Consider the following 17289-nt stretch of genomic DNA (forward strand, 5'->3'; position numbering starts at 1 on the left):
TCTTAGAAATCGCAACTTGCCAGATTTACGATGGGAATCTATCCAAGCAGTGTCTGCAGCTTGTGATTCATACGCCTATGCTACTCATCAGTTTCAGCATGTATTCCAGCAACCGCAGTTTCCACTCCTGCTGCTGCCCACTTTTAGTTTAATGTAGATAACCTCTGCCGTCGCAATGTTATCTACGAAACTAAAGAATTGGTTAGCCTTGCTGAGAATGATACCTCTCGTTTTGAGACGAATCACACCCTTGAGGGCGATGGTAAACACCTTACCTCAACTTTCTTGGCTTTCCGAAAGGACTCAAGAATGTCCCATAGACGCGTACGTGACTAATCACTCGATCAAACGTAGCTTTGAACAGTCGCATGCGCGACTGTTTATCTGAAAATCCCTGTTGGTGCAACTAGGCCCATGTTGGTACTGGTCTAAAAATGTCTTTACTTCTCCTTCCATATTGGCATACCTGGACTTACTTGGCGTCGGGCGGGCAGCATTTATTTCGATCACGCGAAACACGTCAATTTCGAGCAAAGTATTTAAGTCTAGCATGATTTGCTTTTAGTGTCGAACTATTATAACTTTTAACATACATTTGCTACAAAAAGGATGAAAAAATCTAAAGTTAAAGCTAATTATGTATTATAAAACAAAATAAAGTAGCATTTTCATTCAAAAAGAGTGGATTTTCACGAGTCGAGCTATCACAATGCAAACCCAAGCAACAATGTGAGTTTTGTTGTACTTTTATGATGGGTTTCATGACCAAATTTGGTCCTAAATGCCATCATAAAAGTGTAATAAAAACCAAATTGTTTCCTGGAAAATAATATACATCTGATGACTGCTGTATATCTAATAAAATAGTAATTGATTATTAAATATTAAATAAACAAAACTTAGCAAAGCCTAGGTGCTACATTCCGTTACCGAAACTTGACTTTTTGTTTCGTATACGACAGACTTCGCAGCCAGCTGTTAGAGTACAGGACAATTGCGGGGCTAGTGATACGATCCTATTGACTCTAATAGCCTCTCCCAACCGAGATTCTATTAAATTAAATAAACAATGTATTTTCAATTTGATTTTTTGGGGAGTAATAAATGGGTGCACTCCATTATGTATCCGGATGATAGGCCTAGTGATGTAAGGCATAAATACATTGAACGCAATAAACGTTAGCTATACTGACGGCGTGAAATTGCATCTAGTAATCTAGTCTAGCATCTAGTGGAAAATTACATTTGGGTCATTCCACGTCAAGTGACCGATAAAAAGTACAAACTTGTAATCGACCTTCTCGGATTTGAACCAAATTTTGTAAGATTGTTCGTTTCAGGTCAGCAAGAAAAAATCCTAAGTTTGTTGCCAATTGGACGTTCCCTCGATTAATGGGAGTACCTTCATTTTTAACAAAAAGACACGTTTTCGTCAAATCCTCTTATATTCTTTCGCTTGTAACTCTGGAAATACTAGGTTTAGAATGACTATTTTATCATGTTTCCAAGGGAAATTGTGCAAGAAATCCGAAAAAGATATTAGTTTTTAGCAGCAGTGTTGCCAAATATTTTTAAATTCGATTTAAAAACTAAATTTGCATTTTTCTCTCAATGAGTACAATTTGATTTAAAAAATTCTAATTCCATCGTATTCTTCAGATTTTTTTACATAAGAATCGCTCAAAACCACGAGGTGTTTTTTGCCGATTCAGAATTATAGCGATTTCAAGAAAGAAACCAGCGATTTTTCATAAATAATCAATAGTAAAATTACATTTTCTTGAAACACTGACTCTCTTAGTAACAATCTGACAAAATTTGGTTCAAATCCGGGAAGGTCGATTACATGGCACTCGGACATTTGACGTGGAATGACCCATTTGTTTATTTATGTTTATTTGTTTATAAGACTCATCTGACAATAAGTCTGTCTTAATGAATATTCTTAATTACTACCACTAATTTCTAACATTAAGCAAACGGTCACGAAAAACATGTATTGATACAATAAAGTCGAACATTTCAAACACTAAGACACATAATTCGAACAGGTTCATGAGATCCATATAAATGACTCCGTGGTTCCAAATAGAAGAAGTTTCTCTGCCGTAACGGTCGTTCGGGAGCATATAGAGCCAGTTATTCTAATACTTATTTGTTTTCATTGGTTGTTGCATACATTTTGCTGTTGTAAAAAAAAGATTTTTCTCGAAAAACAGGTCACAAAATATAAGAAATGGAAAATTCAATGATTTTACACTACACATAGGATCCGGGAGGGTATTTTCGGCATGCTTCTAAATTCAGCCTATTTGCCTTTTCTTTCGCCAATAAAAATATTTTGACGAAATACAATTTTAATATGTTGTAACTATTTTCTCAGCACTGTAAGTAATCTACTATTATTTTATTAAAAGAACGTTAAAACCACTAGTTCTTCCACTAGATCTAGGTTATAGACCGAAAAAATAGAAGCAGTCGCTTAATGGTCTGAAAATACCCTCCCATGCCCTACTAAGATTAGAATGGAGCGATAATTGGCTCAATTGTGTATTCATAGAAAGTGAAAACGAAGTTTTGTAAATCATGCATATCGTCCACTATAAGTATGCCTAAACATCGGAATCAACTGATTTCTGAGATCTGTATTTTTAAACTGTACTTTTAAAACTATTGAAAAACTTGAAATTTATTACTTCAAGCGTAATGTTTAAAAGTATTGGAGCATTACACTACGCGGTGAAAGCGCCTATATGGTGCTCTATACTGCATATTCTAAGTCATATATTGGTACTACATTATGGAACCTCACCTCATGCCAATGAATGTAAATTGTAAGCAGCATAATGTCGTAAAGCTTGTTGTTTTATTATAAAAAATTATGTGTTATATTGCATGTTGCGTGTTTAGTTTTTTTTTCAACACTCCTTGCTTGTGTTTGCTATTGGTAATGACTTAATATACTGCATCAAAAAAATCATCTAACAAAATCAATTCATACAAATAATTGTTATAGCACCACATTCACCGCGCCGACAAAAATTGAACCTTAGAATGAAATCGCTCAGCTTGGACTCACCAGAATCTTCCGAATTGCATGGACAAATGCGTCGTCGATATCCGGGGCCATCCACTCAAGGAGGCCAAGGAGGTTCTGGTGGTCATTTAGAACATAGCACGCCACCATCAAGCAATAGTAGATTACACTGTAAGTATGGAAGATTCCATCGGAATACCATTTTTCGTCAGACAACATTTCTCTTTAGATTTTCGATAGTGCTTCCACAAAAATTATGTTCACTTAAAGTACTGATAAGCGACAAATGAGCTAACGTTCCAAATTTTGTTTCACAGCCCCTTCAAGCCCGTCTGGCAACCAGCGCAAATTTTTGTACGCCAATCGTGGTATGAAAACTGGATCAGTGGACCTTCCAGATGAGATTGAAAGAAGTCAATCATCAGCTAGCACATCACCTTGCCCTTCTCCTGTCCGGCAAGTTCAGGTAATTGGTAATTAGCTACTTCCAGATGTCCAGATTTAAAAAAAAAACTTTTAATATAATTGTCTAAATTTACTATAACGGAAACAACCGGAATGAATGACCAAAACGCCTAAATGTATCTCTAACGCTGTGTAACTCTATGATTACAGGACTACTATGGTTACATTTATATACTAACTTGCCACTGTCTATTGTGGCACTGTTTCTTGACGGGCTATGATTTTCTTTACACATCCTGCCAGCAGGGGTTTGGTTTTCGTTACAGACAGACACAAAATATAAACTTTTTTATGGCTTAAGTCAGTGGTGCCCAGGCATAGGCATGGTGCGGGCCAAACGAAATCGCCCCATATTCCTCGGCCGCAAATTCCTCTGGCCATTCCTACGCATAACAAAATGCAAAATATGCGGCAATAAAAACCATTTTCTGGGAATTGCCACAAGATTTAAACCGGAAAGCATTCGAAACTACAAAATACACGAGGCATTATGGCTGATTTGAGTGACCCCTGTGTCATCAAAAAAGTTACTCATAAGTCCACCATCTCTCAAATCAGTCCGCGGGCCGCATAAAACATCTTGAAGGGCCGCATGCGGCCCGCGGGCCACAGTTTGGCCATCACTGGCTTAAGTCAACTGAATAAAATGTTCATCAAGATAGAACATTACATTTAGAGCAACTTTGTCGTAGAAATAAAATTAATATATCTTATAGTTAATTTTTTGGCCGTGTTTATTCCTCTCAACTTGCGCATTAGGAGCACTTTAAGTTTAATAAATAAACGAAAATATGCCTAAATGTTAGAATTTATCTTGATCATGCGTAATAAACATCTGGAGGTAACGATTGTTTTTTCCGGCCCGCAAAAAATTTTATCTTAAAAGATCTTAGTGCTGTAACGTTATTAAATAAGAGCGCGAAAAGTGTTGGGTGCGACTGCTGCAGCCACTTCCAGTGAGAGGTTCGACGCAGAATGCCAACGAGTGACTGACGAGAAGAATCGAGTCAGAACTCACATGCTGGTTACAATTGTGGCACGCCATAGCAGAGAGAGATAACGAGATGTTAGAAGTTTCTTTATGACTATTAACGGAACTAGGAACCGAACCGTGCCAACTCCTGTTATGTGCAATGATAACCTAATTACCGATAGACTGGAGTGCCACCTTTGATGATTCAAAATCAAGTGTCAGAATAGCGAGTGAGAAATCGGACTCGTTTGTAATGCATTAGCAATGAAAATTGGAAGGTGCCATTCGAAAGGCAGGCGTGCAGAGAAGCGGTGCCATCATCAAGAAATCTCCTATGCTCCTAGGGTTTGCGGACAACATCGATATCTCCGTGATGAGACAAGTCGGAAAGCGGCTGCCAATACCCTACTAGGACGGTTGTTACAAAGTAGTTGTGGTAACCGAATCATTGCTTCAACTAAATGGACCTAAAGTGTGCCACTTAGGCAGAACCTTCTACGAGTTACGTAGCCAGCTGAGGTCCCGTAGCCTACAACTCCGTACGAAACTCGCACTGTATAAGATGCTAATTCTCCCGGTGGTACTCTACGGTCGCGAAGTGTGGACGTTGAAAGCGTGCGACCGATGAGTTCTTGGCATTGTTAAGCGTAAGATCCTGCGATGTATTCCTGGCGACATATTAGAGGAAGGTATTTGACGCTGGCACATAAATCACGAAATATATTAAGTATACAAAGATGCGGATATTGTGATATGACTAAAACACCGCAGACTACGTAGCAAGGATGCCGGATGAGAGAACAGCGAAAACAATTGCACCGTCAGTGCCAAGAAGCGTGCCCGTACGGTTAACATTGACATAAGCTAACCCGGTACGGTTAACATTGACAGACGCTTCCGCGACCGCGAAAGTTTTACTTCGTAGCGTCGTAGAAGGAAGTACAGTGGACGACCAAAGTTTTGTTTTTAGTTAGCGATAAGATTATTCCCTTGTAAGTTTTGTCATTTTGTTTGTTAAAATAGGTAAATTAAAATTTGTTTAATTTCTGTTGACAATAGTATCTGATGATGGCTGAATAAAAGACAGTAGGCCGAAACGTAATCAACTGAGTTTTGATATTTCACCGATCGTGATCAATTTGAATACATTCACATAAGTGTACGGTGATTAAAACCAAATCATAAGTTTTACTTCTCGGTATTAGATTCGGGGAGTTTAGGATTATCTACCTAAAATTTGACAGTAAAATTCATTTCCAACCGAACAGCTAGAAGTTTAAGGTAGTCAATAAGAAAGTGTGTTAATTTTTCTTTAGTTTAACTCCAATTCAGAATAAAACACATTTACTGGAAACAAAGCTTAGGATTAGTCTACACAATATTCAGCAGTGAAATTGTGTTTCTTTGTGCTCGCGCTCAAAACAAGGTGCAGTGCGTGATTTTCGTAAGCAATTTTGTAATTTTTACTTCAAGCTTCAACATTCGGTATAATAAAAAAGGATTGACCTGGACCGATGTGATTTCTATGAATTTCGGAGCACTTTTAAGATCCACCCTGGTCAAAAAACCTTAAATTAACTATAACAGATAGGAATTCCATTTTTTCGACTCAGTACTTGAAATTTTATATTCTTCAACTTTACAACTTGCAACTTCAGCCAATTGGGAGAAATAAGTCGTCATCGATTCAGTATTTCAAAAGCAGTTGTTTTGTTTGAAACGAAAATTCTGTTCATGAAAACATATTCGCTGTGTTCAGATTGGCAAGAATATATTTCTATAAACAGAACCACGATGTTGGGCTTAAGAACTGCTTCCGAAATAGGGCTCTCCGACGAACTATTATTTTTCCGAAGATACTAGTATTCACGGCTTTAGCAAAATTATTTTTGTGCGCATAGGTTTGTGTTTTATCCCACTGTGCGACACTCGGTTCAAGAGTTTAGGTATAAACTTTTAAAAAGAGATGTCCGAGAAAATTGGAAAATTTGGTTTAGAATTTGCTAGGGTAATTGTAGACCTCGATTTTTCATAATAATTCTTAACTATACCCGTATACAAAATTTCATGTAATTCTGAGGCCTCGGCACAAACCTGGGGTGACATTGCGATTCTCGTTTCGAGTGATTTTGGTTCGTTTCGCCCATTTGTTTAACTTGGTCGAAACGAACCAAAATCACTCGAAACGAGAATTGCAATGTCACCCCTGTACGATCATTTTCCTCGAGATTCAATGTTTGAAAATTAATGAGTTCTAACTACCAAACCACTTTATAAAATATTTTCATCTATTCACATAAACAAAACAAAAAAAGTTACGCTCAATCGAGGTTATAAATCGAAGCACAATAACAATGCTGTCTAACGTACCACAATTAATATTTATTGCGTATGAATAGTAGTGCTATATTATTCATTCTATGCATTTCAGAAGGTGCAACGGCTGCTGCCAACTAACATTTACGTCGTGCTGTTCAATTTTAAGGCACGACATCAGGATGAGCTAGATTTGATAGCAGGATATAAGGTAAGCATGCAGAGAATGCAATTTTCTCCCATTATTCGACTTAGCACCGCATTTTCATCTGCAGGTAACTGTTATCGACTCATCAGACGCTAACTGGTGGAAGGGAAAATGTTTAGGAAAAATTGGCTATTTTCCATCTAAATATTGCACCAAGCTTGGAGCATCGGAAAAGGTACTTCAAGTGACGCACCCTCTGCACATAACCGATAACGAACGGTGCGAAGTGAAACTGCAGAGAGATCAAATTGTGATACAGGTATTATTGGCAGACTTTTGTGCCAATGAATTTATTGACTCATTGACTGTTTCAGATTGCAGAAGAAATTGGAGGAATGGTCATGGTCCGTTTTGCTGATAACCACCAGGGTGTTATTCCAATAAAATATCTACAGGAGGTTTGACTACGGGAAGATGAAGAATTGGATCGAGATAGAGATAAAAGAAGTAAAAAAACTACTAGAAGTAACACTTTTAGTAGCGGTCAAACTGGAAAATCTGTCAAAAAACCGATAAAATCTCAAAGCTGTGATCAGGATGAAGACAGCCAAAGTCATCATTATCACAAGGAGGGGAAGAACAACATGCAAAAATCTTATGATAGAAACTGGGAAAAGTGGGAGAAATTCCGAGAGAAGAAAATGCAGATGATGAAAGTCCATAAATACAACGTAGAACAAAGGCTCCGAAATGAAAATCAGGAACGAGTGTACTATAGGCATCATTTTAATTATCATCCGGTGAAAAGACCCAAAAGAAAAACATCTTTAGATCCGAATTGGTACACTGAAAATATATATTCCAATCAATCAATAGATAACTCGGACGGAGAGCAAACTTTAGCCATGGTACAAAGTTTCCGACCGGGAAAATCTCAGGCCGACAGAGACATCAACGGAAATCTAGATGATGGTGAAATCTTCACAATAGGGGCACAAATAGAACGGACAAACAACTACCCTAAATCGAATAGCTGTTGTTTTGGTGGAACTAGTAGCTTAGCGATAAATAATGTTAGATGTAAAATTCCAAAATCGCACTCGTTTAGTACATCCAGAAGCATGGGAGCGGGATTCAACGCGAACAAATATTACAACCGAAACTGTTTCGAAATGGTCGAGTTTCCAGGGCACGCATTATCCGATTCAGGTCGATTGAATTATTACAATGGTATCCAACCATTGGGAATGCGTATTTGTGACCGTGAAGGTTGCTTCAATGAGACGTGCTTTAGCAAGGATACCAAAAATATTCATAATAGCAATAATAACAATCTGATGAATGAATGGAACCAACGGAATCGAAATAATATCAGCAGACGATTGGCCAGAGCACGACCGCAGCATGTGATGGAAGAAGATTTTGATCTATTCGAAGATGATGAAGAAAATGATTTGCTCATGTACAACGATGACAACTCGATCGTATTCGACGAATTCGATGACCAAGATTACTACGGCGCTGGACCTCTAGCAGGCGATTTTAATGAATTTTACCGGCACGAGCGGTCCAAGCAATTGTTGCGTGGCAAGTTTGACAGAGTTAGAAAATATACAGATGATTTTACCGATGATTATCATAAATCGTTTGAAGACATTTTTAATCAGAATTGCTACATTGATCAACAATACCAGGTAAAAGGCAATAACTTTTTTTCGAAGCCTTATATTGCTAAAAACAAAAGTATGCTAGAAGTGAAACCACCGAGCAAATTCGACGATACTTCATCCGATTCTACCGATTTGGAATTGGATGATTTTAACTTTGATTTTGAAAAGTATTGGGAAGAGCTGGAAAAACCATCACCGACATCACCGAGCGAATGTATCGAAAAGTACCCGCCAGGAGCACTTAAGAAGGTGAAAAACGTTAACATTAATCGATACAACAATGGAACTGTGATAGACATCTATCATGACGATGATCCGTATCACTCGGATCATTATCACTATCGCGAGGGAAACGAAAAGAACAACAATATGAATATTTTTTCACCACCATCACTTAGCAAATTTAGCAGAAAAGTTCATCATGAGAGAAATAATGTAGGTAATGGTCTAAGTAAAAATCGAACTAACAAGAGAAATAATATTAATAACAATAGTAATGCAATTAGTTTTCTAAACAACATATTCTCCATCTATAAACCCAGCAAATATTCACCACTTAATTGCCATGTAGAACAAAATTATTTGAAAAACATTCCCGCTAAAAAAATGAACATCACAAACTCAGCTAGGACACTTGGTGCACCTTGTAGTGACAATGAAAATTCGGCCAAACGACCACTGACAGTTCATCCATCCAAACAGTATTCGCAGCGCTCTTATCAATCGCAGCGCAGTCAGAAGGAACCCCAGGCTAGGTTCCAAATTATACCGGACAAAACGGGTCTTAAAATATCACCGTTATACGTATCGAGTGCCGATTATCGGAAAGCAAGACATAAATTAAAAAGCACCACACGCCCATTGTCCTTCTGGTGATAGTTGCTTGACTGTTCGTATTATTCGGATGGCCGACTGGATGGATTACCCGTGGTCAAAAAGACTCGCAGAACCAAATATCTCAAGTACTGAAAATTTTCAATCAGAGTCATATTATACATACACCACTTCGTTTTATCACCACCAAAATTGATAGCTCTGTACAAAATATCAGATGGCAATTTAGCTTTCCACTCCTTACTATCTTTTATAGTCAAACATATAAGTAAGAACGTCGTTATACCACCTACCGAAGTATACATCCTTAATTGTAAATAACCATCTTCCAATGTTCATCACTGCGGTTTTAATATATCTTTTATAGAGTCCGATATTACAAAAACAATCAACATTTCATCTAAAATATTTATATACAATCATTACTCAATTTTAGAACCGTACGAATTTTACCCGCCAATAAAGTCATAAATTCACTTCAAGGCATGATTAGATTAGCTTGTCAACTGCTTTAGTGTTTGATTTACGCTGTTTTGTACGCTAAACACCTCTTGAGGACCCTTACAGACCCCTCACCGACTCTTACAGTATATTGACTTTGTACTCTGAAGACGATGGAAAAATCAACACGGAAATAATCATGTTGGCGTTAAATTCTGAATAGTGCGAACGTGAATTGTTCGTATGTTACATGCCATTAACAGCTGCTGATTATTTCAACTGCTTGATTGACAATTTACCAATTCAAGTCACTCACCATCAAGAAATAACCAGTTGCTGTTTCGGCTGAGATAATTTCGCAAACTATAGGAATTGACTTCCAAACCTCATTTTCTCTACAAGACTGTGTCAGACTTTTGAAAATGGTCACAATCGAAGAGAACATGCGGTCTTGGATTGGTAAAGCAACTTAAGATATAAATTGACGCCTTGCACAGCAGTAGAGATACTAGAGCTATTCGGTTGATTTTTACAGCGAATTACTTCAGTTGCGTACAAAAGTGTATGTAGAAAGCCCTTATTTTAAACGAACGATTTTGCTGACTGTCTGACGCACATTGAAATTCGTTCATTCATGTGATAAGAATGATTTCTATCAAAGTATTGACATATAGGATACAATATGAAACATAAAAAGAAATAACATTCCATCGCAAATGGCAAAAATATACCAAATTACTGAATCGACATTCTTCGATATAGCTACGAATTTACCATATAGCTTATTTATTTCTCTAAGGACAAAATTGGCGCACAACCTATTCAGTTTTGCTAGATTTTACGCTACCCTTTTAAAACCTTTGTTGAAAACTTAAAGAGTTCATAATTTTCGTACAGTCACGTTATCGCTATCAGCATCTGTGGCGCCAGCAGCACGTTTCGCACGTTATCGCTAACGGTTGTTGCTGGAAAATTTTCGAAAACATGAGTAATTGTCCAAACTTCTTGACCATAAACTATTTTTCCACTCTACCGATAATTTGAAATAATTATTACAGCGTGCAATGCGAAACAGTAAGTGTTATGTCCGTTCGTCTGTGCCAGTTGATTCGCATTTCCTCATTAGTAAATTCTCATATAGGAACGTCCAGCGCAAAAACGCGATTTGAAATTAACTACGTTGTCGATTTCAAATTCAGAAACTTAAAATGTTGGCAACACTGCATTTATCAATAGAAATATCAATGTAAGAAACATGGTTAATTCCATCGGTTGTAGCTAATATCGAAAAATGTCGATTGTTAAATAATTCGCACAGAATTAAGGTGAAATGACACATATTAAATTAGTTAGTTGCAACCATTCTTGTCTATTCATTTGAATAGTGTTAGTTGAAGAAAAAGGCAAGTTTTCTAAGTGCATTTCCGTACTACGAATTATTCTAAACAAAGCGTGAAAGTTTGCATCCCGAAACGGAATGTACCCTAGGCTTTGTTTTGAAAATAATCAACAGGCGTACTGTACAAAATTTACGGATTTTTCACTAGGACAGGACGTGCCACAATGTAACCGCAGTGTTGATAGAAAAATGATCTAATTTCTGATTGGTTGAAACTCGCATGCAACCGTTTCACAATAGTCGGAAGATTGCTATTTTTGGTCAAAATTATTTTTTAGTTTCAAATTGATTCTAGATTGTATTTGTTACAAAATAAATGATTTAAACTTATAAAAACTCATATTTAGGGTGATTTGGGGAAAAATGATCAAAGATTTCCGATATAAATATTTGCTTGACAAAAATAAATTTTTCTTTCTCCCATTTTCTCATTAAAACTCTCTTCAGGTACTAAATAAATTTAGTAACAAAGATAATCAAATTTATTGAAAGAGTACTTAAAATTTTAAAGACTTGCTAAAAATATGACAATTTTAAAATAATTATTTTTTTTGAAAAACGTCAAATTATAGCAAACTTTTAATTCATGTTTTGATACAACATACTTTGAGCTTTCAGACGCACCGTAAGAAACTGCGACGACAAAAGGCGACAAGAGTTGTTTTTTTGATTAAAGTTTTTGATAACTTCATTTTTATTATAAGTAGCCTATGGCGCACCTCATTGAGTTCAAATTTGTTTTCATTTCATTTTTTAATAGGCTAAGATATCAGTTTTAATTTGATACATAACAATAATATTTACATCCGCGATAACTATTTAATTTTTGGACTTTTTTAAAATGACTTATTTTTCAAACTTTTGAAATGGGCAACTTTGACGACTTATTACTACATGATATTCTTTTTCTACCAAAATTTTATTCTCGAATCATAAAAATATAGACAATTTACTACAAAACCGCATTTAACCATGTGCTAAAATGTGAAATTTTACATTCGGCAATTTTGGCCGCTACTTTATATGAAGCCCTTCTTATGTGCGTTTGTTGGAATGTAACGGGTGGCAACCAAAATTTTGGATTTTTTTCTCAAGCTGTCAAAAAAAGACAAAGATACATGAAGAAGATCTGATTTACCGAAATTAAAGATACATTATCCATTGTTGGAAAAAATTAGTGTACATTTGAAAACGGTCCGTAATCGGCTGTTCGGCGAAGCTTTCGTTTGACGTCGAAACAGGAGCGTTGTACAGCCGTCATGTCAACTTTGCGAATGCATCTCTTGATTCTACCCATCAACTGTTTGCAATTCGTGGCTCTCCAGTTATTTTTGTACACCAAGGAACTCAAAATCCCGAAGAAATCTTCGATTGGGCGCACTGAGACAGATTTTTAGCGTCGTTGTTTTTGTGTAAAAATAGGATCAAATGGGTATTCAGGAATGATTGTGTTTTTTTGGCGTAATGCGATGATGCTCTATGCAGCCAAACACGTATTGTCCATCTGTATGATGACTTTGTAGAAACGGGATCCAAATTTTCTTCGAACATTCGTCTGGTGCATCTTAATTGATAGCCAAACCAGAGGGCTTGTTGTTGAAGAAACGAGAAAGAGAACGATGCCCTTCTGCGTCCATAATTTTGGCTGGTCTTCCATTACCTTGCTTGTGAATAGTTGTTGGGTATCTTAGGAGATGGTAAAGAGTCGAAACCGCAACGTATTTGTTTTTTAAATGTTGTACCGTACACTTTTTGCCGAGATTTCTGTTGCAGTTCGTAGAAGTGTACAACGCGCTCCCGAAATGCTTCTTGTTTCGACGCCATTTTCAGCAAAACTGGGCAAGCATAAACAAAACAAAAAATCTTAACAAAAAGAGGAGAGAGAGAGAGCTAACACATACATACTCTCATTTCTCTCTGAGCTCGTTTGTTGTTGAGCCAAAGGGCCGCGAAAAAATTCCAAAATTTTAGTTGCCACCCGTTATAACAGGGTAAGTCTTTCAGCGTTGCTGAAACTTATTAGTGAGAATAGAAAGATGTGTAATTATTTCCGAATTTCGTTTTTTTTTGTCTTGCGCAGTTCGGTGCTAGTATTGGTAATGAGCGAATTTGTATTTTCAAAATGAAATGCGAAATATGATTTTGCTCGCACAATCTGCGTCACATTACGGAGGTGATGTACGGCAAACGAAGTAATTCTGAAAACAGCGACGAAGAGTGTATAATGCATTTTCAATAGGGATGGCGGCCATAATGAAAAGAAGAATAAGAAAACAGGTGGCACGTCCTGTCCTAGATTATTCATAACCACATGCAAAAGTTGCCTTCACTTACCTTTCATACTCTATTCACGAATCGTTATTGTTTTTGGTGTAATTTTAAAAGTGGAAAGATGAATGAATACTTCAAATTGCTGGCTTTCGCCATTTAGTCAGTGTTTCCAGTGCTGTTATAATTACCTGCTACTTATCATTTCATTTATCGATCCGCTATATATCAACAAACGTTCAGCAAAACATAATTGCTATATGAAAATGAACTGTACTTATCATATTGATCATGACGTGTTCTTAAAATCTATGTTTTTCTATGTTTAAAATTAGAAACCGAGCATTGAATAGGCTTTTTTCACTGCGTCTAATATTTTGATCTATTGTAATATCGTCCAGGTGGTGTATTCCGCACTTCGTTCTTTTGGCAATATCACTATAGAGTGGGCGAACTACTTATTATCGGCGAACTGCTTATTAAGTGTCGTTGTCTTCATCTTTTCTTTCCTTTCATACCTTTTTACTACTTTTCAACAAACCTCACTCTCTAGAGCCGCCAGGAATTGCCGAGACTAATTATGATTTGCCTTTGGACCCGAGCAGGAGCGAAGAGCAAAATAATATAAAAACAATATCAAACTGTGTTATAATGCAATATTTTGTTATTGAATAGATGATAACACGTTTTGTTATTGAGTAGATATTTTAAACAGTGGTTGTAAGATGAGTTTAATGATTTTGTTATCGTATCTTATTTTGACCTTAAAATGATTCGATATATATTTTATATTTTTTTTTTATTAATTAAAGAGGTTTTAGATTAAAAATATATTATAAAATGATTTTTTAATATCTCATATGCCACTGCATTTGTTATTCAATACCTTAATAATACTAAAATATGTTATTCTAAACTCTGAATACAGTCATGTTATTGCTTTGTTATTTAAATAACACAAGTAGTTATTCTTTTGGCCTTAAAGGAGCAAAATTTTGATATTAATTTTTGTTATTTAACCAACTATGTCAGCCAAAACAAGACCAATTTTTGATACGAGTTATTCGATTTTCATAGCACATTTTGATATCATTTTGCTCTTCGCTCCTGCTCGGGATTTCGCACCTCGAGCAAGTACTATTCTTAATAACTAGCCCTGCCTAGAAGCTTCATAGTCGGTAAAGCAGAGCTCAGTAGGGCGGAAATATATAGAGGGGCCTGAGAATAAATCCATGCTAAGGTCACTTAATAGCTAATGGCCTGATTCTATTACGTTTCTAACCCCGGCCAATCGCTTGTCAAGGCAGACTCGGCAACCCTGTAACCTATAGAGCCCCTCGATGGCTACTCGATGTGAAAATGATAGCGCGTTCTATTTCAAATCTCAACAAATGATGTCTAAACATTTAGTACGCATTTGAGGTCAGCAAATGTTCAGCTGAACTTCCGGATTTACTTTTCATCCACCCTGTTAACCGCAGAACACCAGTTTCTCCTTTTTCTTCATGTTCCGCTTAACGGTGACTCAACAAATCTCGATTGGACGTATCCTTCCATGGCCTTTGTTCCGCAATGGCAGGCTGTCAAATCCGGCCAAAGCAGAGCCATCATAATCATAACTTGCGAAATCAAATATATCTTAGTGACTTCGACACTTTCATATGCCAGAAAATGTCTGCCATCTTTCCGCTTCCGGATGCTGTGTAGAACCCCTGCCCGGGAAGCTAAATAAAGTTTGTCTTGACGTCGGTTTCCTCGTCCATCTCTGAAATTCGTCAGAAGCGTCGTGCGCAGCTTGCCTGTTTGTGTTTTTACCGGTCTAGTTTTGTTTACTAATGCGATTTACAGACACAACCTTAATATAAGTCGACAGTCTAGCTTGTTGTACTGCTATGACTATTGGCCACGACCCAGGTTTTCTGGCTGTCGACCTGACTATTTTCCGAACACTTTTATTACGTTGGCGATAGTTAATTCGACCGCTTTTAACTATTTCGCTAACTCCTGATGTTGGGTTTTTGCGCCACCTAGAGAATGCATAGTTTGTGCAACTCTAGGTGGCTTTTCCCAGCCTATTTCATTCAGACCACGTGTCGGTTGAAATTAAAATGAATAAATAAATAAATAAATAAATAAATAAATAAATAAAACTCGACATGCGAGTAGTTCAAATTATCACGACGCGCGAATTTAGACTCTGTTTTCATAACTGAAGAATAAATGTCAAAATGAAAATGGAACGTTAACGTGCAAAATGAGGGGTGTTCAGATTGTTTTGAAAAAATGCCTCCAAATTTTGATCGTAACACCCTAAAAAAGGAAATGAAAAAAAGTTTATGAATGTGTGAAAAATGTGGAAAGCGATTCGTTTCCAATACGTTCTGAAAACAAATCTCTCGACTACCGCGTTTTTCATTCGTCAAATAAAGTCACACAAATTTCTACGAATTTGTTTTATTTACCTCTGTAAATCGTAAAAAAGCACATTTAAATATGTTTTTCATTTTTTAATTGAGGATGTTTTGTGTTGAGCTTCCTCTATTACTACTACTACTATTACTACCACTGCTACTACTACTACTATTACTACTACTACTCAAAGGAAAACAGTATCATATTTTGAGTTTACTCAATGAAGCTTCAATTTTGAGTATGTAGTTGTAGAGACAAATTAAGAAGAGAAGCCTAAAACTAGGTATGTTGAGTAAACATGAAGTCAAAACAGTTCAAAACAAAAACACCTAAATTTAGGTCTTTGGGGCTATTTGAAATGTGTTTAGCGCGACTTTAAAGTTCTCTAATAAAGAAGTAAAATAATTATTTTCAAATTTGCTGATGTTATTTATTAGCTTAGTCCAGAGGTGGGCACCGCTAACCGAAATTTTAGCTTCGCTAGCAGCTAATCCGCAAATTCAAAACGTTAGCTTCGATAACTGCTAACCACTAAAGTAACCAAAAATTTAGCGGAAGCTAACGCTAACCGCCAGATTGGTTAGCACGCAAATTTGGCAATACTTTGACAAGCGCCTTTTTGGGCAATCCTCGTTGTAAAGGTCTAAGATAAAGAATATTTCTGAAAAAAAAAACATGTAATATTTCCATGGAAAAAATTACAGGCGTTCCTGAAAAAATCTTTTAAAGAACATTACCACATTGAAAATGGGAAAAAAACTATTTCCATGACACAGGCTATGTTTTTTTTTCGATTTTTCTTTGGAGTTTTCCATCACTGTGGACAATTTTGTAAAAGATTTTTCCAAATAATAAATATTTTATCCGGATCCGGCTCAAAAATTTTATTTAGATTTTCGTTTAAAAATATTTGCTTTACTGTATATTTGGTTCCTGTGATACAAATTTTTAAAGTTGTATGTGTATATTTTAGGAATATGACCTTTTTGGTCATCGATCTACAGTTACTATCGTAAAATTTTCATCACTAACAAATACACATTTGTCAGTGAATATACACAGGTACATTTGTATATTATCAAGAAACAAGAAAAAACATTTTGGAAATTTTTCATAAGATAGAGTTTTTCTAAGTTACGCTGTCTTAGAAAATTTTGTGAAAACTGTTTTCCAGATAATAATTTTGCTGGAGCGCTGCGAAATATTAATAATATTTTCATATTTTTTTCAATTGTGCTTGGTTCAAGACCTATGAATTTGTGAAATAAGTGAAGTGAACAAATCGATAAATTTCTCTTGATGTTTTCTGAGAATATTGGTGACCTA

At 36.3% G+C, this 17289-nt stretch overlaps 2 protein-coding genes across 2 annotated transcripts in view; both read left to right on the top strand.

Moving 5' to 3' along the window:
- LOC128736011 (uncharacterized) overlaps positions 1–7403 on the top strand; it is a 102318-nt gene extending 94915 nt beyond the window's left edge. Inside the window, exons 14-18 of the mRNA XM_053830496.1 lie at positions 3017–3208; positions 3355–3503; positions 6907–7002; positions 7067–7258; positions 7314–7403. Coding sequence (XP_053686471.1) covers positions 3017–3208; positions 3355–3503; positions 6907–7002; positions 7067–7258; positions 7314–7403 — 719 coding nt within the window. The remainder of the gene's footprint in view (positions 1–3016; positions 3209–3354; positions 3504–6906; positions 7003–7066; positions 7259–7313) is intronic.
- A 180-nt stretch (positions 7404–7583) lies between these two features.
- LOC128733886 (probable cyclin-dependent serine/threonine-protein kinase DDB_G0292550) lies at positions 7584–9485 on the top strand. Its single transcript, XM_053827736.1, has one exon. The coding sequence runs from the start codon at positions 7584–7586 to the stop codon at positions 9483–9485; it is 1902 nt and encodes a 633-aa protein (XP_053683711.1).
- Positions 9486–17289: the final 7804 nt, after the last annotated feature.

The sequence above is a fragment of the Sabethes cyaneus genome, chromosome 2 (genome assembly GCF_943734655.1).
Source record: "Sabethes cyaneus chromosome 2, idSabCyanKW18_F2, whole genome shotgun sequence".
NCBI lineage: Eukaryota > Metazoa > Arthropoda > Insecta > Diptera > Culicidae > Sabethes > Sabethes cyaneus.